The 24,774-nt window shown below is 37.0% G+C and overlaps 1 protein-coding gene across 1 annotated transcript in view; it reads left to right on the top strand.

The window, feature by feature from the left end:
* Nucleotides 1–24,774, top strand: part of LOC145663682 (uncharacterized) — a 221,096-nt gene that overhangs the window by 148,020 nt on the left and 48,302 nt on the right. The window contains exon 4 of the mRNA XM_081729778.1: nucleotides 20,402–20,481. Coding sequence (XP_081585904.1) covers nucleotides 20,402–20,481 — 80 coding nt within the window. The remainder of the gene's footprint in view (nucleotides 1–20,401; nucleotides 20,482–24,774) is intronic.

The raw sequence follows: 24,774 nt of genomic DNA on the forward strand, positions 1-24,774 counted from the left end.
AAAGTATATTCAATATTTCATTATTATCCTCTGATTTGTAATGAAAAACTGTTTATAAGCAGTGGCGATTTAAGAAATTTTCCCCGGGGATTGCGGGGATTGTCAATAAATGAGGGAGGGAGTACTGCTCCAACACTAGTAGTCCACATTCAGCATGATCGAAGATATGGCACAGAAGGGAAAAATGTCTTAGTTCGAGAGGGTCTCAAATTCTCTCTCAGGTCACCCGCTGAAATCATATGTTTAAATGCTTTCTTAACAAATAGAATGTTGCATTTATTTCTCGTTCTACATTTTGAAATGGCAAAATTATAACATATACAAAATTAAAATAAACGCATAAAAATTATAATACTAATTAAGTAAATATTATCGTACAAATTATCGATTTTTAATCGGATTGAAACTCAAATATCTTTTTTCGGATTGCACTTTAAAGTAAGCCCTAAATATATTATCCTTACTGGAAATGCATGTTTTACTCCAATTACCTAATCAATGTTTTTGCTAATATACTATGTATATTAATTGTAATATTTTTACTCTTCAATGTTTTATACACTTCATTTCCCAAATCAAAATTTCGAAAATGTGTATTGGACTAGTGCATATTCGCAAATAAATTATCATTTAATTTACGTAAATGGTGCATCGCCTCGTTTTGAAGCTTTTTACTTTATTAATAATAATAAAATCATAGTCGTATCTTTATCACAAAAATTTGGGCTTAGTCAACAAATGATCAAATGCGACTTATGCTTTCTATAGATATACCTATTTTGGTCTCTGTTCGAAATACTATTTAATCGAATCCGATACGAGCACAAACAGAAACTTCGAGAACAGGTAAAAAATTTACTTTGGTGGGGTTCGAACTAACCTTTAATAGTGCTTTATACCCTATAAGCAGACGCTTTAGATCACTCGATTACAGAGACAGCTTGCGATCGTAGCAGATCTATTCCGCGTAGCATCTCTTGTGACAGAATGAAATGTATTTTTTAGTGTCTGAAGTTTAAGCCTATTTTACCTGGTGTAATATTTCATTTGATTTGTTCATATTTACGGTACTCTTTACTTTGACGAATGTTATATGTTATTGATACAGGTTCTATTACATATACATTCATAAATATTATAAAACTTATCAGAATTATTTACAATCTTTCATGGAAATTCACTTGTACATGTGCAGTAGAAACAGGATGATCCAGTTCACTGATACATGCAAATTTCTAGCAAATGTCTCGGAGAAAAGCAATGTTTCCAACCTGGTAATGGTAGCGTGAAGAGTGAGTAAGGAGACGCAAGCTACTGCCAAAAATAAACTCTAAAATGAATAGAGCACCACTTATAATGAACCTTTAAAATTTAGCTTAATTTTATAATGATCATTTACAAAAAGTAATACTGCACTAGGAGGGCATGCAGAAGTCTTGTTGGAAGTAAATATAAATTGGTGAGAATATTATCATTATTGGCCTCCCACTTCTTAGCTGAGACGTGAACTATTGACCACAATCTTCATGTCACTAAATCCATTTCTTCACTGTTTTCAAGTTGCAGCCCAGATCCAAAGGATCAGCGACCTTCTTCAATCAAACTTTTTTACAACTTTTTGAGAAGTAGCGTCGCTTTTCTGTTCAAAATGATATAATATTCTTAGGTGCAACATATCTTTTTTTCAGGGAACATTTGAAAGTGATGACAACATTGTCAAAAAATTAAAAAAATGTTTCTTCACAGTGTTTTTACCGTGTTTAGGACCTTCAATGTCCAAATGTTGAATCCAACCTAATATTTAAAAAAAGTACCTTGAAACACTCCTTGTAGTATATTTTTGGGTACCGAACCTCGTTTCGCCATTTTTCCCCTAAGTTCGCCTGTAATTTAATATACCAAATGCTTGTACACTCCGCATAAAAAAAAATCCGACAGCTAACTCCGGGCAGTAGGCCACCCAATACAAACCTACTTATCCCATAACAGTGTCTGGTAAAGAGATCCCCTCTCTCTTCTCCTTTCTTCTCTCCCATATTAAAATTAGCAAACAACATGAACGCAATTCTAATTTCAAACTACACATGTATTAGTATCGATAAAATGAAATAAAAAAACCGAGACGAAACAAGATTCATAAGTTGATTTAGCGAGAAACAGAATCACGCGCAATGAAAAATTGAAACCAATGGATGTATATTACACATAGGTTCAGAAATGAGGCAGAGAGAAAGAGAGAGAGAGAGAGATAGAGAGAGAGAGAGAGAGAAGGCGAGAGAAGAATAAAAGAAAAGTGAGAACAGATAAAAATGTGGATTTTAAACTTAGTAAGAAAAGAACCTAACATTATAAAGTTCCGTTACCAGAAATCCAACAGTAATATAGAAATGACGTTTGTTTTTATATTTTTTCAGGACTATTCGAATATATAGAGGATGATTGAATTCATTGTCTTTTTCATAAAGAATAGCATACTCAATTTCCAATAGAACTGTAGATCTCACAGACACATCTAAGATAATGTCAAAAGTTTAACACACATGGTTTGTTTCCGCGTGGTTCGGTTGTGAATTCGGTAGTGTTCATTGGACGTACTGATGCAAACCACATTCTAATAAACCCAGTAGGTAGCATAGATCATATCTTCCATTCCAGACTACTAATGGAAAGTCAACAAAAAAAGAAAAAAACGAAAAGGAAAAGGAAGGAAGAAAGAAAGATAGAATTGAATGAGTGCTACTTTATTGGTAAATTTTTATCAGAAATATCCTATATTAAAAGTCCAAACCGTATCATAATGAAAAGTTACAAATGTTGAAATGAAAAATTGGATGTTCCTTATAGATGTAGCAGAACTTACATGTTTCTAATTTCAACATGAATAAATCACATTGAATTATAGGATGGGAACAAATTTGTGTCGAACTAGTATAAATAAAATTTTGTTTTCAAATAACCAAAGAGGTTGCCATTCTCGAGTCTTTTCCGAAGATTTATTAGTACCGATCATCCAGCATCACTTTCTTCTCTTGTGGATATAACGTTATAATTTCCACAGATAGAATGAACACGCTAGAGCTCAAACAGATCATAGTGTTAGTCGGATGATGTTGGTTAGCTTATGGACCACCACTTGGTCGAGTATTCATAGCCGTAGTGACCCGGTAATTCGACTGAGACTCGGTAACCCAGATGATAAAAAAGATATTTTGCTTATTCCCTTGCGTTTAAACAGTATTTCTTTCAGAGTTGACCAGGACTGGAGATGTTATCCCCAGAGCACAAAAACTCGACGCTGAAGTTGGAAGTTAATTACATTTTCCAGACCAGGTCTATCAGTCTCTTGCTCCATTTTAACTTCGGAACATGCACACGCACATCAAGTGCGTTTGTGTGTGAGAGAGTTGGAGGAGAAGTGAAAGATGCAAAGACATGATAGGAAACGTCAAAAAAAAAAGAGAGAGAGACGAATATAAATATGAAACATACTTATCATTACAGTGTATGATGAAGAGCACACACACTGTCTATTCAAATTCTCGCCAGTGATACTTTGTAAGTTCTCCAACAGAAGATAAATCTCTTTTTGCAGCCATTATTTTATGCGAAATAGTTATACTACCTGACGGGGAATCGAACCCAAGTTCCACGCTTGGAAGTCTTGTACTTTACCACTACACCACCGATTGCTTTGCCCAAAATTCGTCTAACAAAGGCTGTAATATTTCTTTCTGAGAACGATAACACGAAAAGTGTTTACTGCATATCAATGAAGTCTTTCGAATGTCCTGGTAAATCCCTTGCCCTTTCCCAACCAACCAATTCTCCACTGTCACATTGTAAAAAATACCAGTTTGGCGTGAACAGGATTCGAACCTATGCTGGACAGCTATATTAATCATAACGCATTTTCCATTACGTTACAGCTACTCTATCATACCACCTAAAACTAGAACGGAAATATTAGTTACTTTAGCCTTGATGATTGAAACGATCAAGCTTCTTCCTGTAAGGTTATTTGCACCTAAGTGCAAAACGAAATTCTTTTATTCGATGACCTAAAGAGAAATTAGTGCCCACTAGTAAAGGAAACGACATTCAATGTAGGAAAAATTACAGAAATGAAAACATATTATGCAGTAATTTCACCGTGCAAATTCAAAAGGTCGCGAATAATAATAATAATAATAATAATAATAATAATAATAATAACTAACTAAGTAACTCTATGGCCTATGGGACCCGGAGGTTCAGTGGCGCGTTCACAAAAGCTCTCCACTGACTTCTATCCTTAGCTAGTTGCATCCAGTTTCTACTTTGTATTCCTATCTCTGCGAGATCCATCTTAATATTGTCCTCCCATCTGCGCCTAGGTCTTCCTAATGGTCGTTTTCCTATGGGTCTACCAGTCAAGACTTTGAAAGCGTTTCTACTTTCTTCCATTCTAGCTACATGACCTGCCCACCTAAGCCTCCTAGACTTGACGACCCTAACAATGTTGGGTAAACCGTATAAACTATGTAGTTCCTCGTTATGAAGTTTCCGCCATTCCCCATTCTCGTTCCTTTTGGGTCCGAATATTCGTCTCAGGATCTTGTTCTCAAATACTTTCAATCTATGTTCTTCCCTCAGAGTAAGCGACCATGTTTCACAACCATACAGAACAACAGGCGTGATTATCGTTTTATATATTTTAAGCTTCAAATTCTTCGACAGAATTCGCGACGACAAGAGATTTTGAACCGAGTAGTAACACGAATTCCCTGCTTTTAGTCGACATTTAATTTCTTCGTGAATATGATTTTCGTCTGTTAATATTGATCCTAAATATTTGAAAGTATCCACTTTATCAAAAGCATTATTTAATATTTTAACGCCTCCACAATTTGCCGTATTACGGTCCCGACGCACTTCCATGTATTTAGTTTTCTCTGCATTTACTTCTGAACCCATGTCCCTGCAAGCGTTTAATAAGATCTCTGCATTTATTTCTACTGTTCTCCTATCCTCCCCTATTAAATTTACGTCATCAGCATATGCCATAACCTGGTGAATGCCGTTCAACTCTAGGCCCTGGTTGCTATCTTTGATTTTCCTTATGGCGTATTCCAGCACAAAGTTAAATAATAATGGCGACAACGCATCTCCTTGTTTCAGGCCATTTTCGACGTGGAAGCTCGTGGACAAAAATTTTCCTACCCGGACTTTACTTTGGGATTCACTTAAACATATCTTAATTAATCTAATTAGCTTTCTCGGTATTCCAAGTTCTGTAAGAACGTTGTATAATGTTTCTCTCCTAACCGAGTCGTAAGCCTTTCTAAAATCAATAAATAGTTGATGTACCGGGGTATTGTATTCCCACTTCTTTTCGAGTATTTGGCGAATGGTAAATATTTGGTCGATAGTTGATCGATTTCGTCTAAATCCGCACTGATAATCTCCAATAATTTCATCTGCGTATGGGGTCAATCTTGCTAACAGAATATTTGAAAGTATTTTATAGGATGTTGACAGAAGAGAAATGCCTCGATAATTATTACAGTCAGTTTTGTCGCCTTTCTTGTGAATTGGAACAATGATTGATTCTTTCCACTCTTGTGGCAATTCTTCCTTGTTCCAGATAAGGAGAATGAGTTTGTGTATCTTGTTCCACAATTTTTCGCCTCCAGCTAAAATTAACTCAGCCGGAATTTCATCTACACCCGGAGATTTATGTTTCTTCAATTCCTTTATAGCGGCTTCCACTTCTATTCGATTGGGTTCTGGAATATACGGTTCTGCGGTGTGTATCTCCTTTTCTCCACGCACATTAGTTTTTGGCTGCGTGTTCAGCAAATCGTCAAAGAAATCTTTCCATCTATTTAAGAGGCTATCCGTATCGGTGAGAACTGTTCCGTCAGATTTCTTTAATATATAAGCACGAGGTTGATAGCCATTCTTAAATTTGCTGATCCCCTTATACATGTCCCGAATATTTTTATTTTTACTATTATCTTCAAGTTTCTTAATTCTAGCTTTCAAAAAATCGCGTTTCTTTGTTCTAAAAGTTTTGGAAGTTTCCCGCCTGATATCTGCGAAATTTTGTGTAGTTGTTTCATCCCGATTTTGTAGCCACCGTAATTTTTCCTGTTTTCTCTTCTCTGCTAGTTTAATGCATTCTTGGTCGAACCATGGTTTGTTCCTACGTATTTCCGCGTGTCCCAATTTTTCTATTGCTGAACTTTTAATGCTATCTCTAATTTCAATCCAAGTATCCTCAACACTAGTGCACTCCGAGTCTTCTAAAACCGCGAATCTATTCGAAACTTCAATCTGGTATTCCTCTCTTACCTGGCTCTCTTCTAATTTCTTTAAATTAAATCTCTCCGTTTTCGGACATTGAATATTACCTTTATTCAACGATAATCTCTCCCGTATTATCGCTACTACCAGGTAGTGATCAGTGTCACAATCAGCCCCTCTAAACGACCGGACGTCAATTATGCTAGATTGTCTTCTTCTATCTACTAAAACGTGATCAATTTGATTATGTGTTTTTCCGTCTGGTGATGTCCAAGTGTATTTATGAACGTCGCGATGTGGGAATTTTGTACTCTTCACGATTAGGTTTTTGGATGTTGCAAAGTTCACGAGTCTAACACCGTTGTCATTACTTTCCTTATGCAAACTTTCGTTCCCTATAATCGGTTTGAAAATATCCTCTCGTCCTACCTTCGCATTGAAATCCCCTAATAGAATCTTCATATGGTATCGCGGGAGTTGGTCAAATATCCGTTCCACTTCTTCGTAAAAACTATCTTTTATATCGTCACCCTTATCTTCAGTTGTAGCATGTACATTTAAAACAATAATATCACACCACCGTTCCTTAAGAGTAATAAAAGAAAGTCTGTCAGTAACAAATTCAACCCGTTTAATTGCTGGTAATATTCGTTTGTGAACGAAAAACCCTGTTTCTAACTGGTGATTTTTATTTCCTTCCCCGTAAAAGAACGTAAAATTTCCGGAATTCTCAGATCCATTTCCTTCCCACCTAACTTCCTGAACTCCTACTAAGTCCATCCTGTATTTCTCTAACTCACTCGTTACAGATTTTAACCCGCCTGCCCTATAAAGACTTCTAATATTCCATGTTCCAAATCTCATGTCCATTTTCTTTTGCTGATGTCATGCCAAGTTATCAGTCCTTGTCCGAGGCTTTTATGAATGTTTCTGAACAAGTACCTTTTTTTACAGGATGAGAGTGTTAGCCTTACCCAAACACCCAAGCTGGAGGACCACTCCTAGTCGTCTGTCCGCGACTGCTTATTCAGTATATTCGCAGCTAACCTGTATATCTAGAGGCCTTCTCCTCGATCCGCAACCTGAGGACGCGCCATGCCGTGGTGACAGGAACCCACGTTAATAATAATAATAATAATAATAACCTATATTATAAAATTAAAGTTACTGTGACTTATAGTCTCTTGAATTACCGACTGATCTCGATCAAATATTCAACATTGATAAGTTTCGGACCTGGGAATATTTTTATCTATTCGTTTTGATGGTGTTACTTAGGGGAGGGGGAGAATGGAAAATATAAAAAAAATTAATAAAAGAATAAGTTTTGAATCAAACGACCAATCTGGGTGAAATTTGCAACATAAATTACATTTGTGCTTGGAATGCTTTTAACCATTTCACTTTGGTGGTGGAATGTAGGGAAGGGGTGGACGGGGAGATATAAAAAATCAATGCAAATAAAAATAAATGTGACTACGTTAATGAGTTAAAAAGTCTTCAACCACCGGACAGATCTGCATCAAATTTTCCACGTGGATGAAGTTCTATCCTGGAGTGGTTTTGATCATATCACTTTGACGCTAAAGCTTAGGGAAATGGAGTGGAGGAGAAAGATATATAAAAATAAATAAAACTTAATAACTCTTGAATCACGCGACTTATCTCGATCAAAATTTTAACATAGATCAGGTTCGGGCCTGATATGGTTTTTATTATTTCACTTTGACGCTAGAACTTAAGGGAAGGAAAAAGGGATATATATATATATATATATATATATATATATATATATATATATATATATATATATATAATTTAATAAGTCTTGAACCACCGTACCAATCTCGATAAAATTTTCAACCTAGATGATGTTCGAACCGGAGATGGTTTTCCTCATATCATTTAGATGGTGTAACTAAAAAAAGGGGGAAGGAGAGCAATATTTGAAAGAGAACGAAAACTGACCGATGTTAGTATCGAATCTACAATTTTTGGAGTCGCTGAGATGAAGTGATACATCTGAGGCCGTTTAAATCCAAACTCAGCCCGCAACATAGAGGAGGGGCAGATATATATAAAAATGATCAAAATAGCCAATATCATTGTCGAATTCATAGTTTTCCGGGTGGCTGAGATAAACAATAACACTGAAGATGCTGCGCTCCGCAACGTGCGAAATATAAAGCTCATCGAAAATGACCGATATCAAAGAGCGCTTTAGTAATAGAAAAAGTGACTGAATAACGGAGCATATTATTATTTTTTCTCAATTTAACCAAGCAAAGGGGCCAATTGTTGCTAGTAATAATAATAATAATAATAATAATAATAATAATAATAATAATAATAATAATAATAATAATAATAATTCGTGTAATTTTGAACTTGCAGGGCGAAGTTATTCATAATATGTTTTTATTTTTGCAATTTTTCCTGGATTGAATGTTGTTTCCTATACTAGTGGGCAGTAATTTCTCTCTAGGTCATCGAATAAATGAATTTCGTTCTTTACTTAGGCGGAAATAACCTTACAGCAAGAAGCTTGATCGCTCCAAACATCAAGGGTAAAGTAAGTAACATTTCGATTCTAGTTTCAGGTGGCATGATAGTGCAGTTTCGCTCGAGCCTTCGAGCAGTGCAGATCGCAGGAGTGTCGAAGTGACTATTTACTTTATCCACACCTGTTGTGTATTGTTAACAGACGTTAGTTGAGGCCTATTTTGGCTGATTGGTGTTATTATACTCCAGTGGAGTTCGTATAAGTTTTCTTATTATTCTAGCGCGATGCCATACAAGAAGGATTTGCGATACAAGCTCATGTTTGATAAACGCTACCGGAGATCTCGACCCCATTCGAGCCTTGTCTACCAGTGGTTAACTGACACTTTTCCAGGTATTTTTGAGCAAATTTGTGCATTATAACTCCTCGAAGAGTCTTATAGTATCTACATCAAATTTAAATCTATTACGGCTTATGACCAGTCTTCCTCGACAGTTCCGGACACTGTGCCCTTTAAGCATGCTGATGGTAATACAAGCATTGTGCGCATTGTACCAACTGAAGACCCAGTGAAAATGATTCGTGTTTATGACTTTCCACTTGAAGTGCCTTTAACAGTGTTACAAGATCATTTTCGGGCAATTGGTACAGTGAGTCGAGTAGAACCGCAATATTGGACTGCCCCATTTCCTACTGGAATAGACAGTGGTGTTAGAATTATACACATGGAACTGACGAAACAGGTCCCTCCCCGTGCAGGGATGTAAAGTAAGTGTCTCGTATGAGGGACAACCTATCACCTGTTTTTTTTTGCCGTAGTGTCTCCCACACAGTGTCTACCTGCCCAGTCAAGAAAAAATCGGTTTCACAGGGTGTGAAACCTAACACTGTGTCTGTTCAAATGACGGAAATAGGGAAAGTGACGCGTCCTGCTTCTACCCCTGAATTTGTGATCGCTTGGCGGGGGCAACCTCAGACCCCCCGGCCAGCCCTGTGCAAGTTACTCCTATCTTTGATGATGATAATTTTCCTGAGCTACCCGGCCGTTCAGATGACCCTTCGTCTTACAAACCACTGCAGCCCGAGATGGAAGCGCCCACATTACTTGCGCCCCCGACGTAACCTTCCGATACGCCGCTGGAAGTTTCGAAGATATCGGTACAATTTCCAAATCAAAATGTTACAACGATTTCGTGAGAGTCTACGATAAGTGGTACTGAGGCTTTTATTCTTCCTACTTTCTCACAGAGTGTTATTTCCGAGGAGTCTGATTCTCTCTCGCAACAAAAACATCGCAGAGTTTCAAGGTCAGCAAATAAAAAGAATGAAAAAACTGCTTCCCAGTGTGTTTCACAACGATCGAAACAGTCCAGTTCACGTGACAAGCTATCACATGAACGATCTACCTCTGATTCTGAACTGCAGTGAGTGTTCATAGTTTGCCTCCTTTTCACGATACGATGAAAACAGTGTTTACGTGTTGAATCATATTCGCATGTTATTTGTGGTTTTCTGGTTCATTTCTTTTTTCTTGTTAGTTGTTTACACGCGGGCCGGAGTGTTGGATTTGATGTGGTCTTTTCTCCCCATATTTCTAAGGATTTTTCAAGTAAGTATTGTAATGTGTGTTTTTTCATAGTGCCTCAGAGCATGCCCATGTTAAATGCATTTACGCTTCTAACTCTTAATATTAATAGGGTTGGTTCAGCACAAAATTTAGCGTTATTAAAGCAGTTTATAGAGCGCCGCCGTCCTGATGTATGTTGTCTCACTGAATTGACTTTTCATTCTTTCGATTTTCTCACTGATTATAATGCTATTATCAATTGTGAAGCAACCACGGGAGTAGCGATACTTGTGAGAAAAGGTTTAGTTTATGATCGTGTCATGCTCTCCGCTGACGGTAGAGCAATTAGATCTTATATCTCAGGTATTTGTATTATGCTATTGTATGCTTTTTCTGGATTTCTTAAAATTAGAGAGAGGGATGAGTTTTTTTCAACAACCATACCATCTATGATTCCCCCTGGTGTCGACCAATGTATAATGCTGGGCGACTTTAATGCTGTGATAGATCCCAGAGACTCCCTCACCCCCTCACCCCCTGCCCTTCACTCATTGAGCTTGTGCGTGCCATGAAGCTACTTGATGCTCTTATTGTTTCTAATTCTCCGCATGTGATGACATATCGATGTTTGTCCACTCAGAGCCGCCTCAATAGGGTATATGTCACAGATTCTTTATGCAAGGCAGTGCTTCACGTTTTAACCCTCTTAGTCCCTTTGTCAAATCATGCTGCGGTTGAAGTAGCCTTTAAGCTTCCTTTTTTCTCCCCGCTGGACGAGGTCCATCGTATTGGAAGATTAATAACGCGCTTTTGTCTCGTGAGGTCGTGGTAGAAGAATTTATGACACACTTTGAGTATTGGTGTAAGATGCAACGACATTTCCCCACTGTTGATACATGGTAGCCTTTATACCGTAAACCTAAAATCCGTACTTTTTTCCAATGGCGCGGTAAATTGGCACGACACCAAGACCGTACGCTATCAGAATTTTTCTACCGAGTTCTCAGCGAGTTATGGGCTGCCCCCCGTCCTTGGATAACAGGATCCGAATTCAGGAACTTAAAAGTCGGTTGCGTCAAATAGATTCACACGCATCAATACAAGCCTATTTTTCGCAGGATTTTTATTATTGTTACCCGGAGGAAACTGCATCCATATATCAAGTTGATCTTCTGTTTCGGAAGAGGAAAGCTACTTATATTGAATCCCCACTAACGACGGACGAAATGGTCGTTTCTGACAAATTACAAATACTACACGAATTTACAAGGCATTACACAGCCTTTACGTGTGTGCAGACTCCGGATCTCTCGCCCCGGAATTCTTGTCTGCTCTGCCTCACAAGTTGACAGAGACTGACTCTCAAGCCTTAATACGCCCCATCACTGCGGATGATTTTTTTCTGTTCCTCGACGAACCAAACGCCGTAGCTCCCCTGGGGTTGACGGTCTGAGCTTTGCTTTGTATAAACGTTATTGGTCTTTTCTTAGCAGCACATGAGTTTCTCTGTTTAACGCCTGGCTATCTGGGAACCCCTTTCTCAAAACACAGCTATTGTGGTACTCCTTCCAAAGTCCTCCACTCCGCGAGTTGTGGCCGATTATAGGCCGCTGTTATTTACGAAAGTTATTGCTGCCAGACTCCGTCCTATTATTCAGAAATACATTAGCCCGTGTCAAGCTGCGATACATGACTCGTATAACATCCAATACGCGCTTCGCTCCCTGCGAGATATATTTGCGTATTATTATCTTCGTAACGTTCCCGCTGGCGCACTCGCCGTGGATTTAACCCAAGCTTACGATTCTGTAGACCATCAGTTTCTTCATCTAACGCTTGATTATTGGGGTTTTCCCACTGTTTTTCGCAGGTAATTCATAATCTATATTATAAGGCTCAGTTCCGTTTGCAAATAAATGGACATCTATCCCCAAATATTTCTTTACGACGCGGACTGCGCCAGGGGTGCTGCCTCAGCACCGTTCTTTTTGCTTTGGTTTTAGACCCGCTTCTCCATCGTTTGGCCATGTTGTCCTCGAATGGACCCTCCCTGTTCCGCAGTCAAAACATATTTGGGTATGCCGATCATTTGACCATAACCGGAGTTGATCCTGTCTCCCTACAGGGCGTGTTTCCTGTACTGACCCGTTTTTTCCGATGCTCGGGTTTGCAGTATAACGACAGGAAAACTCAGGTGTTGTCTTTTAATGGTTTCGACCTCCCTGCGGACCCTTTGGTTTCTCCGGCCTTACCGCATGTCACTTCATTAACTATTTTAGGCATCCCCTTTACGTCTAACCCAACTCCCAACTATGATGAAGTATGGGCTCCCCTTTTAACGCAAATTCGTAAGTTGTTCTACTCCCAGCGTTTCAGTAGGCTCCATTTACTTCACCGTATTCATTTTATCAATATTTTTGTTGTGTCTAAGTTGTGGTACAGAGCGCGTGTTTTTCCTTTCCCAGAAATTTATGCCAAACGATTTGAATCCTTATTACTTTGGCATATTTGGCATGGTTTTTATTTTCGTATTCCCCGTACAGCCCTTTATTTGCCTCGTTCCGCTGGCGGATTAAGCTTAGTCAATATTCGTATCAAATGCCAAACGTTGTTTATAGCTGACACTTATGCGGTGGTCTCATCTCCCAGCTTTATCACTAATCATTGGGTAAGTTATTTTTGGAAGGATCATGGTCAACCGTAAAACCCTCCTTTTATTCAATTCGTCGATCAGTGTCCGGCATATATCAAGACGTTTATCCGATATTGGAATTATTTCGGGATGTTCCTCCACCCTCAACAACACAATGCGTGCTCGTTATATAGGACCCTCACCGAACACTCTTTCTCTACCACTATTTTGCGAGTAATACAGCTGTATCCACAAGTAGATTGGCCCCAAGTGTGGTCTAATATATCGAACCCTGTTATACCTGAGTATATGCAGGTTCTGTGGTTCCAGATAGTACACCAACTTTTCCCAACACGGGCGCGTCTCTGTGAGATTCAACGAGCCCCAGATGCCTTGTGCGAGCACTGCCTGCAAGAGGACACATTAGCTCACCGTTATACACACTGTGTCGGCTCAAAACCAATTTGGCACACCATGCAGGAGGTGTTGGGACGTATCACCCGCAGCCCGCCTTCACACTTCACGGTGCAACATATGTTATTCCTGATTTTCAATTTTACCCCCCCCCACTAAACATCGAGCGGTGCTGTTTCTTGTTGCAAGCACTCTAGTATATTTTCGGCGCTACACAACCTTGTTGGATGCACGCACGTATTTTGAATTTTTGAAAGGCACACGTCGAAAGTTATACACCCCGGACAGGGACCGGCACTTTTTTAGCTGGTTTTTAGAAGTGGTTTTGCAATAACGCACGTTCTTCTCTCCCTTTTTAGTATTATTTTGTAATATACAATATATGCGTTATTATGTAATGTAGTAAGCAGGTTTCAGCCTCCTTTTGTACCTAATCATACGTTGTTATGTTGACTCACGAGGTTGAGTTTCCAGTTTGTAGTTTCTGTCAGGAAATAATAAAACTGATAGTGTAGCGGTAAGGTAATGGAGATACGATTAATAAAGCTGTCAGGCATAGGTTCGAATCCTGTTCACGCCAAACTGGTATTTTTTACAAAGTGATAGTGCAGAATCGATTTCTCATATTAGACGTGCAATTCTTAAGAATGTGGAAGCAAACACCTTTATTATGATAGAGAATATTTACGAATGTTGGTTGATTGCAAGGGATTTACCAGGACATTCGAAACACTTCATTAATCTGCAGTAAACACTTTTCGTGTTATCGTTCTCAGAAAGAAATATTACAACATTTGTTGGACGAAGTTTGGGTAAAGCAATCGGTGGTGTAGTGGTAAAGTACCAGACTTCCAAGCAGAAAACGAGGGTTCGATTCCCCGTCAGGTAGTATAACTTTTTCGCATAAAATAATGGCTGCAAACAGAGGTTTATCTGTTGGAGAACTTATAAAGCATCACTGGCGAGAATTCAAATAAACAGTGTGTGTGTTCTTCATCATACAATGTAATGATAAGTATGTTTGATGTGCGTGTGCATGTTCCAAAGTTAAAATGGAGCAAGAGACTGATAGACCTGGTCTGGAAAATGTAATTAACTTCCAACTTCAGTGTCGAGTTTTTGTACTCTGGGGATAACATCTCCAGTTCTGGTCATCTCTGAAAGAAATACTGTTTAAACGCAAGGGAATAAGCAAAATATCTTTTTTATCATCTGGGTTACCGAGTCTCAGTCGAATTACCGGGTCACTACGGCTTTGAATCCTCGACCAAGTGGTCCATAAGCTAACCAACATCATCCGACTAACACTATGATCTGTTTGAGCTCTAGCGTGTTCATTCTATCTGTGGAAATTATAACGTTATATCCACAAGAGAAGAAAGTGATGCTGTATGTTCGGAACAGATAAATCTTCGGAAAAGACTAGAAAATGGCAACCTCTTTGATTATTTGAAAACAAAATTTTATTTATACTAGTTCGACACAAATTTGTTCCCATCCTATAATTCAATGTGATTTATTCATGTTGAAATTAGAAACATGTAAGTTCTGCTACATCTATAAGGAACATCCAATTTTTCATTTCAACATTTGTAACTTTTCATTATGATACGGTTTGGACTTTTAATATAGGATATTTCTGATAAAAATTTACCAATAAAGTAGCACTCATTCAATTCTATCTTTCTTTCTTCCTTCCTTTTCCTTTTCGTTTTTTTCTTTTTTTGTTGACTTTCCATTAGTAGTCTGGAATGGAAGATATGATCTATGCTACCTACTGGGTTTATTAGAATGTGGTTTGCATCAGTACGTCCAATGAACACTACCGAATTCACAACCGAACCACGCGGAAACAAACCATGTGTGTTAAACTTTTGACATTATCTTAGATGTGTCTGTGAGATCTACAGTTCTATTGGAAATTGAGTATGCTATTCTTTATGAAAAAGACAATGAATTCAATCATCCTCTATATATTCGAATAGTCCTGAAAAAAATATAAAAACAAACGTCATTTCTATACTACTGTTGGATTTCTGGTAACGGAACTTTATAATGTTAGGTTCTTTTCTTACTAAGTTTAAAATTCCACATTTTTATCTGTTCTCACTTTTCTTTTTTTTTTCTTCTCTCGCCTTCTCTCTCTCTCTCTCTCTCTCTCTCCCTCTCTCTCTGCTACATTTCTGAACCTATGTGTAATATACATCCATTGGTTTCAATTTTTCATTGCGTGTGATTCTGTTTCTCGCTAAATCAACTTATGAATCTTGTTTCGTCTCGGTTTTTTTATTTCATTTTATCGATACTAATACATGTGTAGTTTGAAATTAGAATTGTCTTCATGTTGTTAACTATGGAAGAGAAGAAAGGAGGAGAGAGAGGGGTCTCTTTACCAGGCACGATTATGGGATAACAAGGTGTATATTGGGTGGTCTAGCTACCCGGCGTTAGCTGTTGCAATTTTTTGATGCGGAGTGTACAAAAGATCACTTCGAAATCTATTTTATACATAATTGTAGTTGAATTTTTCCAATTCGCAATTTTGGATGCAATTGAATCTTATGACTTTAAGAATCACGAAATTAAAGCTCTAATATATAAAGTTTAGAGTTGAAAAATACAAAAAATAAGATAAAAACAAGAGAAAGCGTTATTAGGATTACAGCTTTATCAATGTGTTTCCATTTTACATATACATATATACATATGTTTCAGTAAACTTATTTACTACACAAATCATTTATTTTAACATACAAAGCAATAAGGTATACATAAATATTATCTGATAATGAGAACAAATCAAAAACCAAACACCCATATAATTTGCAATAGTTAAATCTTCGTTGCTGTCTTCCTTGATTGGAATATGTTCAACTTTATAGCCTGTTTCAAATTATTTAGTGACCAAAGAGAAAGGAAAATCGTACACTTTGGCAAAGAAAAGTTCAAAGTTTTTACCTAGAGGGTCCTAAAATGATTTTAAAAAATGTAAGAAAAAAGTTTTTCAGTTTTATTTATTTATTTTTTGACAAAGTTGCCATCACTTTCAGGCCCTGAAAAAATATGTTGTACTTAAGGGTATTATAAGATTTTCAACAAAAATGTACCCCCGAAATTTTTTGCTACGATTTTTTGAAATTTTCAACACGCAAAAACAAGAAAATACGCATCATTTTTAAAAAAATCACATATACACCTACGTAGTATATGCAATCTCTAAAACTTTCAAATTATTTGGACCAATCCCACCAGAATTTTAAAATATTAAATTTTGAGCACATATAATACGATAATTCGGTAAGGGATGGGGTAGAGGTCAAATTGTTTGGGGAGTAATTTTAGGTTAAAAGTCGATAACGAGCCAATTTGGATCAAAAGCCGATTCCACTATCTTATTACGTTTTGAATCGTATCAGAAACATCAGTAAATTGGATCTGCAAACCAGCTTAATGTGGGGATTTACTTTCTTGAAATGCAGTGCTACCTAAAATATGTCAAGGATTCATCACAGTAGAAATAATAGTTTGACATACGCTCTTACGTTATGCCAAGTTACTTTATTCAACATTATTGCTAACCAATTAATTAATTATTTTTACTATTCAACGCTGGATAAAATTCATTTCCAAATTAAAATCTCGCCGCAAATATATATTGGCGACCGCATATTTGCAAATAAATTATTATTTTAATTTACGTAAATATTTGATTGTTCGTCCTTAGTTTAATGGTAATAATATCATCATGTAGTCATATCTTTATCCAAAATGTAGAGTGAAGTCAATAAGCGAATTAAACGCAATTAAACACATCTTGTGCTTTCTATAGGATATATAAACTTTCTTTCTTTCTATTTCAAATTCTACTTAAACGAATCCGACAGGAACATGAGCAGAAATTCCAAGAAGAGGTGCAGAAACTTATTTTTTGTAAGACTCGAACTACTTTTTAATAGGGACTTAGGTCTATAGCTGGCCATCTTAGACCGTTCGGCCAGGGCTACATCTTGCAATTGCAATCTATATTAAGTAGAACTTCTTGTTACAGAATGAAATGTAAGCCTATTTTACATGATGTAATATGTCTATTGGATTTTTTGTCTACCGTATTCATTACTTAGACGAATGGTAAATGTTATTAATATAGGTTCTATTATATATTTTCATAAATATTATATAAATTATCAAAATTATTTATAATCTTTAATCGAAATTTAATGGTGCATACAGAGTAGACAGATAGTGCAATTGGAAGGGGAGTTCCACAGGGATCCTGTTTCTCGCCAACATTATTTAATATCTATCTATAAGAGATAGCGAAAAATAACCTATATAATGAAGATGGCATTTCGATATGAGGTAAATAAGTGTATACAGTTTGCAGATGATATGGCGCTTATTGCAGAATCTGGAAAGAAAATGAATAAGATATAGAAATCTTGAGAAAGGGCTGTGAAGAATATTGGATGGAAATAAATGTTTGAAAGACAAAAGCCATGGTGATTGCAACGATACGGTCAGTGTCAAATATGGGAGTGGGAGGGGAGAAAATAGAACAGATGACTAGTTTTCGATACCTGTTTAGGATTATTAGTGGGAATATGAAGTGTCAAATAAAAGCAAGAATAAGAATGTCGAAAGTAGCATTCAGGAGGCAGAAAATACTTTTTTATGGGACCTTGAATAAAGAGTTGAGAAAAAGACTCATAAAATGCTTCGTGTACTCTATTTTACTGTACTGTATGGGGCAGATACATGGATATTACGCAAAAATGACGAGAAACAATTGAAAACCTTTAAAGTGTATGTTTGGAGATTATAGTGAATTAGCTCGGTCGAGCAGAAAACGAATGAGAGGGTGTAGTAGTAAAAAGAACAATTTTAGATATTATTAAAAAGAGAAGAAAAACTGGTTAAGACGCTTGTTAAGAAGGAACTGTAACATGAGGGACGTGTAGAGGGCATGGTATCAGGAAAGAGAGGGGGACGAAGCAGGCTACAATTAATGGATGATATCAAAACAGAAAAATAGTATGTGAAAATGAACAGGTTAACAGAAAACGGTGGAGCATGGAAGTTTCTGAGTTGCGGCAAGTGACTCCCTAATAATGACTGAACTCTTCTGATGGCAATGATGCTGATAATGCACAGTAGAAACAGAAATATCCTCTTTATAGTATGTGGAGGAATCACGTATGACTTTCGGTCATCTCTCATCGTAATTTGCGAAACCTTAACGTCACAGCGATATGTGGATGATATTCTGCTTTCAGATGTGCTACATCTCTTGCAAGAGCATGCAGATACAATCTTTCGATAAGACAACGCTTGAACACGCACGGCGGTGTGTCTATGAACTGTCTACCTTATCCTGGAACCGCCTCTGCACGTAAAGCTCGGGTTGATGAAACAATTCGTAAAGTCTCTCAATCAACCAGGTGCATGTTTCAAGTACTTATGCTCCGTGTTTCCTGGTGTAAGTGACGCCAAGCTGAAAGAAGGGATCTTTGTAGATTCAGACATCAGAAAACTTTTCGCAGATGCACAATTTGCTCTGACCATGGGTGAGAAGAAAGTTGAGTTGAGTTGATTTTAGTTTAGCGTCCCTTTCAGCAGCGAGGCTATATGAGACGTGGACCTACTGATTAACGTGGAATCCGAACCACATGAGCTCCCGCCAGGAATCGAACCCGGGTCTCCCACGCCAAAGGCGCGTATGCTAACCGCTTAGCCACGGAGGAGCTCGGGTGAGAAGAAAGAAACCTGGAATTGTTTCAAGGAGGTTGTAGAGGAGTTCCTTGGTAACGTCAAGGATCTGAACTACAAAAGTATCGTGGAACTCATGTTGCATGTGTTTGAACAACAAGGTTGCAAGATGAATATAAGGTTCATTTATTACACTCACATGTGAACTATTTTCGGGAAAACTTAGGGAAGGTAAGTGAAGAACAAGGCGAACGGTTTCACCAAGAGATCAAGGAGATGGAACGTAGTTATGAAGATAGCTGGAACGTGAATATGCTAGCGGACTATTGTTGGATGCTACATCATGATTCATCTGAAGCATCCTATACTCTGAAAGCGCATGCACAGAACTTTCAAAAAAAAAAAAACATTTTAGTGAAATGATTATATACTCTGCCACTCTGATACGTATATGAACTTCTATATTTGGTATTGTTCAACATGGAAAAACTTTAAAAATGTCAGCCGATTGTGTCCTTGTATCGCAGTTCCTGCCTATACAGATTGTGCCTGGAGCTTCATGCCTATATCTCTGAGGGTGAGTGATATTAGAATTTAATACTTATAGTTTATTTTAGGATATTGTATTTTACGTTATTTTGTGTTGTTGTATTTATTGTTTACCAAACGTTCAAGGGAGAAGAACAAACACTACAGTTTCCACGTCTATTATATACATATAGGTATGCTACACACCTGCTATTATGTTATATGGTTTTGAAAACAACTGCACTGGAGAAAAACGGACTTCATTTTCGGTTTAAGCACGCCCAAAAACATAAAGACATTTTTATCAAATCAAAATTTGGGTTGTAGACCTGTGTTATTACTCTTCTATCACATTTTCATTATATCTTTTCATCACATTTTTATTATTACGAGATTTGTTAAACTTTTGTGATTTGTTCTTCGTATATTTATAAGTTTAAAGAAGAATAGACCTGTTATAAAATTGCATGTACAAGAATATGAATATCTCTAGATAGTGACAGATTAGATTTAATGGGCCCTATGCAGAGTCATTTTGACGTTGATTAGCGTCATAATAAAGGCCTGACTACTGCTGAAAGCATATGTTAGTCGAACTCTTTAGTATGGTATCAATCACGCGTCGGAACGACTTTGCACAAGGCCTAATATTTTTAACAAGGCAGTAGTTACTCTTAAATATAGAGAGTATGTGACCAATAAATTTGTACTGCTTTCCTGAAATGAAAATACAGTGAAAGATTAAACATGTGCTTCGTTTTTCTAGTGGTAGCTAATGTGCCTATTATTGTGATAGCATGCCTTGAATTTCTTATGAATTTCTGTCTCCTGGTGGCAGTAATTAAGGTAAGAATAATGTAGTGTTATGAAGCATAAATAAGTAAATTAAAACAAATCTTAAGGGTAGCGTTGCGTAAGGTACTTTTAATTTGCAACTTGGCGTATTTTATTTTGTAGCTAAAATAACATCTTATTACTAACAATAAACTCTGATTAAAAAAAAAAAAAAAAAAAACTAAAGAGAATCATGGGGAGTTTCAGTTTCGTCCGGTAGATGTCACTCGCTAGAGAATGATTGCTGCCAACTTGATATGTAACTTCTAGCGTTCTACTATATTCGACCTACACTTTTGTTTTAATAAGAGAAAAAAGGATATGCATAGCTACCGTCAAGGTCATCGTTACCCATAACGTTGTTCACGGATTGATTTTATTCCTTAACCTGGATGAGATAATCGCTTTAGCTATCTATTGTAAAAAATAATAAATCTCTTTTTTCAGAATTGCCTGTTTATCTGTGGATTAACGGATATAAGCTAAAGTCACCGTTTAGTCATTAAGATCTTAGCACATTCACTTCATTAACAAATTTTACCGAGGTAATCGCTCAAGCTATATATTGCAAATAAATTGAATTAAAAAAATTGCTTTCGCTTAAAAGTCACCTAACGGACAAAAGTTCAAGTTACTGTTATTCATTAAGATGTTAAAGGATTCACTGTGTAGACGTATTCGGATGAGAGCATTGTTAAATCTATCTACTGCAAGAACGGAAATTCAAAACTATGCTTTCGTTCAAGAGTTATCTGTGGACAAATGGACGAAAGTTAAAGTCACAGTTACCCGTTAACGTAAACGGATTGATTCCATTAACGAACACAGACGAGTTAATTATTTTAGCAAGCTATTGCAAAAATAGAATTTAAAAATTCCCTTTCGTTCAAGAGTTTCGGCCAAAGGAATGAACATTAAAGACTTACACAAAACAGTTCATTTGAATTTGCAATACCTTACTACTGACTCTGTTAGTGATTCCGATATAAGGCCACCATAATCTGAAATTCGTAAATTTTGAAAACTAAAGACAAGGCGTTGCGCCTAAAGATAAGTAAAGATTAAACATTTTTTATGTATCATGAGTTACAGATGCACAAACATGTGCTAATACTACACGTTTAAAGCAGGTAATCTTCCAGTGCATGGTTCATAATTAATTGTCGTTGTGTAAAAATTTGTTCAATGATGTTAAAATTTCGTTTAATTCTCTTTTTCTTAATGTTAGTATATTTATTTATGTATAATTCTTGTTTTGCGACCATCTACCTTAATACTTTTACATTTATCAAACAGCAGGCATAAAGAGATTTTATGTGCAGGGCAGGTACTGATGTCTTGTTCGCACATGAAATAACTCTCCTCGATTTAGTTAGTCTATTCAATCATATTTGCTATTCTAGTTTTACACAAAACTAGTTAGGTACGGATATAATCTATTTCAGTGACTTAACCTTCAAGGAAATTTCTAATCCCCCAAATAAAAAATCCCCCAAGAAATGCTTAACCATATCAAATTTTGTAGCTTCTATGCACCATCAGGTTCCAACTGGACCCGCGAAAAGGAGTTATTTTTTACTGACATAGGACGGGTTCTCTATAATTGTTCCATCCCCTGTATAATTCAGTTTTACATTCCGTGGATCAAGAGTCCCATTTCATTTTTTCTCCGGATATCAGGAGATAGTACAAACATGATTTACTTAATATTTTGTAACACTCTCTGCCAAACTATCTGGCCATATATTTTCACATCTCTTTCTTGCCTTTGAAATTGTACCGAAATTATATTTTTTTCTCATCAACCATGTACGAGGAACTGCACTCGTTCCGGTATGTTTCAGCGATTGCCATGCAGTTCTTATGCGTGTCAATCTATCTGTGTCCAAACTACCAAATAGTAACCTACTTTGGTACTTCAGTAGTTTCATACTTATGGAACCTGAGTAACACCAACTCATGTACGTGGAGTGGGATATATTATTACAATAAAAATCACAATATGAGGCAAATTCATGTGTTTTTGGGACAACATTCCACTCGTTTAGTAAACAATATTGAATTTAAAATAGGGTGGAATCGACATTTTACCTAAGAATTTTATTACACATTCATTTATTGATATATACTTGCCACGATTTTCATTGATCTCTTCAATGAATGTCGAGGACACGGTTCCTTAGGAGAAAATGAAAATGAAATGAAATGAAACCTTTAATTTTTACGTCCCACGATTATGCCGGGTAGGCTAAAGGAGACGGTGATAATGAGAAATGAATGAAATGGTGGAATGAATAAAGTGGGAGAAAACGGGAAAACTCCGAGAAAACCCACGCACAATATATTTGTCCACCATAAAGCTTACTTGGCGCGAGCTGGGATCAAACCAAGGACCCTTGCACCAGAGGTGAACGCTCTACCATTTAGCCACCACGGCATCCCGTACATTAGGAGAGCCTCTATTCACAAGCTTTATTGTCTTCATACCTAAAGAGTCTCCCTCTAACTCCATCGAAATTTAATGCCCGATTAATCTTTTACCTGTATGTGAACCTAAAGATGTTGGTAGGATACCTAGCTCTTCGAAGGAAACACTATGTGGGTGATTTGCTAAATTCTAGCCAATCCGAATATAACTTACACGCGTTTCTTCATGAAACCTTACGTTAACATACGAGATTTTATAGCTTTTCATGAGTTTGCTTTCCTTACTCCTGTTGCCATTTTATCCATTGATTTCTCTAAAACCTTTGGCAGGATATCCTATAGCAGTGTTTTATTCAGACATCTTAGGAGGGGAAAATTTACCCCCAAAGTTGTAGAATTCCCCCAATTTTTTTGAAGATATAGAAATATATACCGTATGGCGCTATATTCATTGTACAGTTCGAAGCATAGAAAATGATAAAAAGTTTAAGTCCAACTTAGGAACAAACTCTTTCGTCGTATGCTTATGCATTTCGAAATACACTTCTCATCGACTAGTTACTTCCGGTGTTCAACCCAACTCACCCCCTCCTCCACTTCTCCTTGTCTAAAGCGGTGTGTGAGGTAATATACTCTTACTATTCAGACAGAAAAACAGGAACCAGTTTACAAGGTTTATAACTTTAAAACCGTCTCTTTTATTCGTTTGTTCTGAAATGCCTTTCTAGAGCCTGAATAAAACAAAACTTCACAAAATGTTCCTATAGCTTCATAAACATACTTATTTGCATTCTTTCCCTTCTTCAAAGGCTGCATATCACATCAACCTAAGAAGATGCTCCTTGTGAATTCTATGGAAATTGCTAATCATGGCAGTAGGTTTCGTACTTCCCAAAGTCTGTAATGTGGGCGTAGAACTCTAAAAACTAATGACAGAAATGAATATTATTCATTTCTTGTCAGTAATTGCAAGCAACTGTTCCAGTTGGCGTCATTTGGGCTGGACAGAAGGGTGTAATTGTCCCCTCCCTTGGGCTTAAGAAATACATATTGTTTGATCAAATGTGTAGTAATAAAATAAAATAAAAGTTCGATCCCAGCTCGCGTCAAGTAAACTTTGTGGTGGACAAACTCCGTAAGCGTGTGTTCTCTCGTTTCCTCCCACTTTTCATTCCACCACTTTCTTAATTGCTTATAATCACCGTCTCCTTTATCCTCCCCGCATAATCGTGGGACGGAAAAATTAAAGATTTCATTTACTTTTTACTAATTAAAAATGAAACTCTTATGTCCGCGGAGAATATCCCAGGATGTCTATCGGTCACGAAAGTCACGAATGTCACGAAAAAGTCACTAAATCAGAAAACGGTCATGAAAGTCACGAAAAAGTCACGAAATTTAGCTTTTGGGTCACGATTTTTTTCTCACTGTGCAAATGTAAGTACAGATTGGAAAAATTTGTTCTGTAAAACGTCAAACTTCACCACCAAAAATGTTTATGGTCGACTTTAGATGATATCAAATCACAAGCAAAGTACGTTTCTATCGCATGGATGAAAATTAGGCCTAATTCGCACCCAAATTCGCTTTTGAAAATGTTAGGAAATATTATGATTGGGTAAAGAAAAGGTCACGAAAAAGTCACGAAATTTCATTTTGGATTTTTTGTAGATACCCTGTATCCGCCTCCCTCCGAACCCGGGCAAAATCTAAAATGATGCTGATTTTAACAACAAACCTATATAGTTACGATAGCACATCGCTAGAGCGCTTACATTTGGTTTCAAGAGTCGAAGGTTTGATCCCAAGACATAACAGTTCATGGACGACATTGAGTGTGTGTGTGTGAGAGAGAGATTCAAATATGGAGACAGAAAG

The sequence above is a fragment of the Thermobia domestica genome, chromosome 11 (genome assembly GCF_964235325.1).
Source record: "Thermobia domestica chromosome 11, izTheDome1.hap1.1, whole genome shotgun sequence".
NCBI lineage: Eukaryota > Metazoa > Arthropoda > Insecta > Zygentoma > Lepismatidae > Thermobia > Thermobia domestica.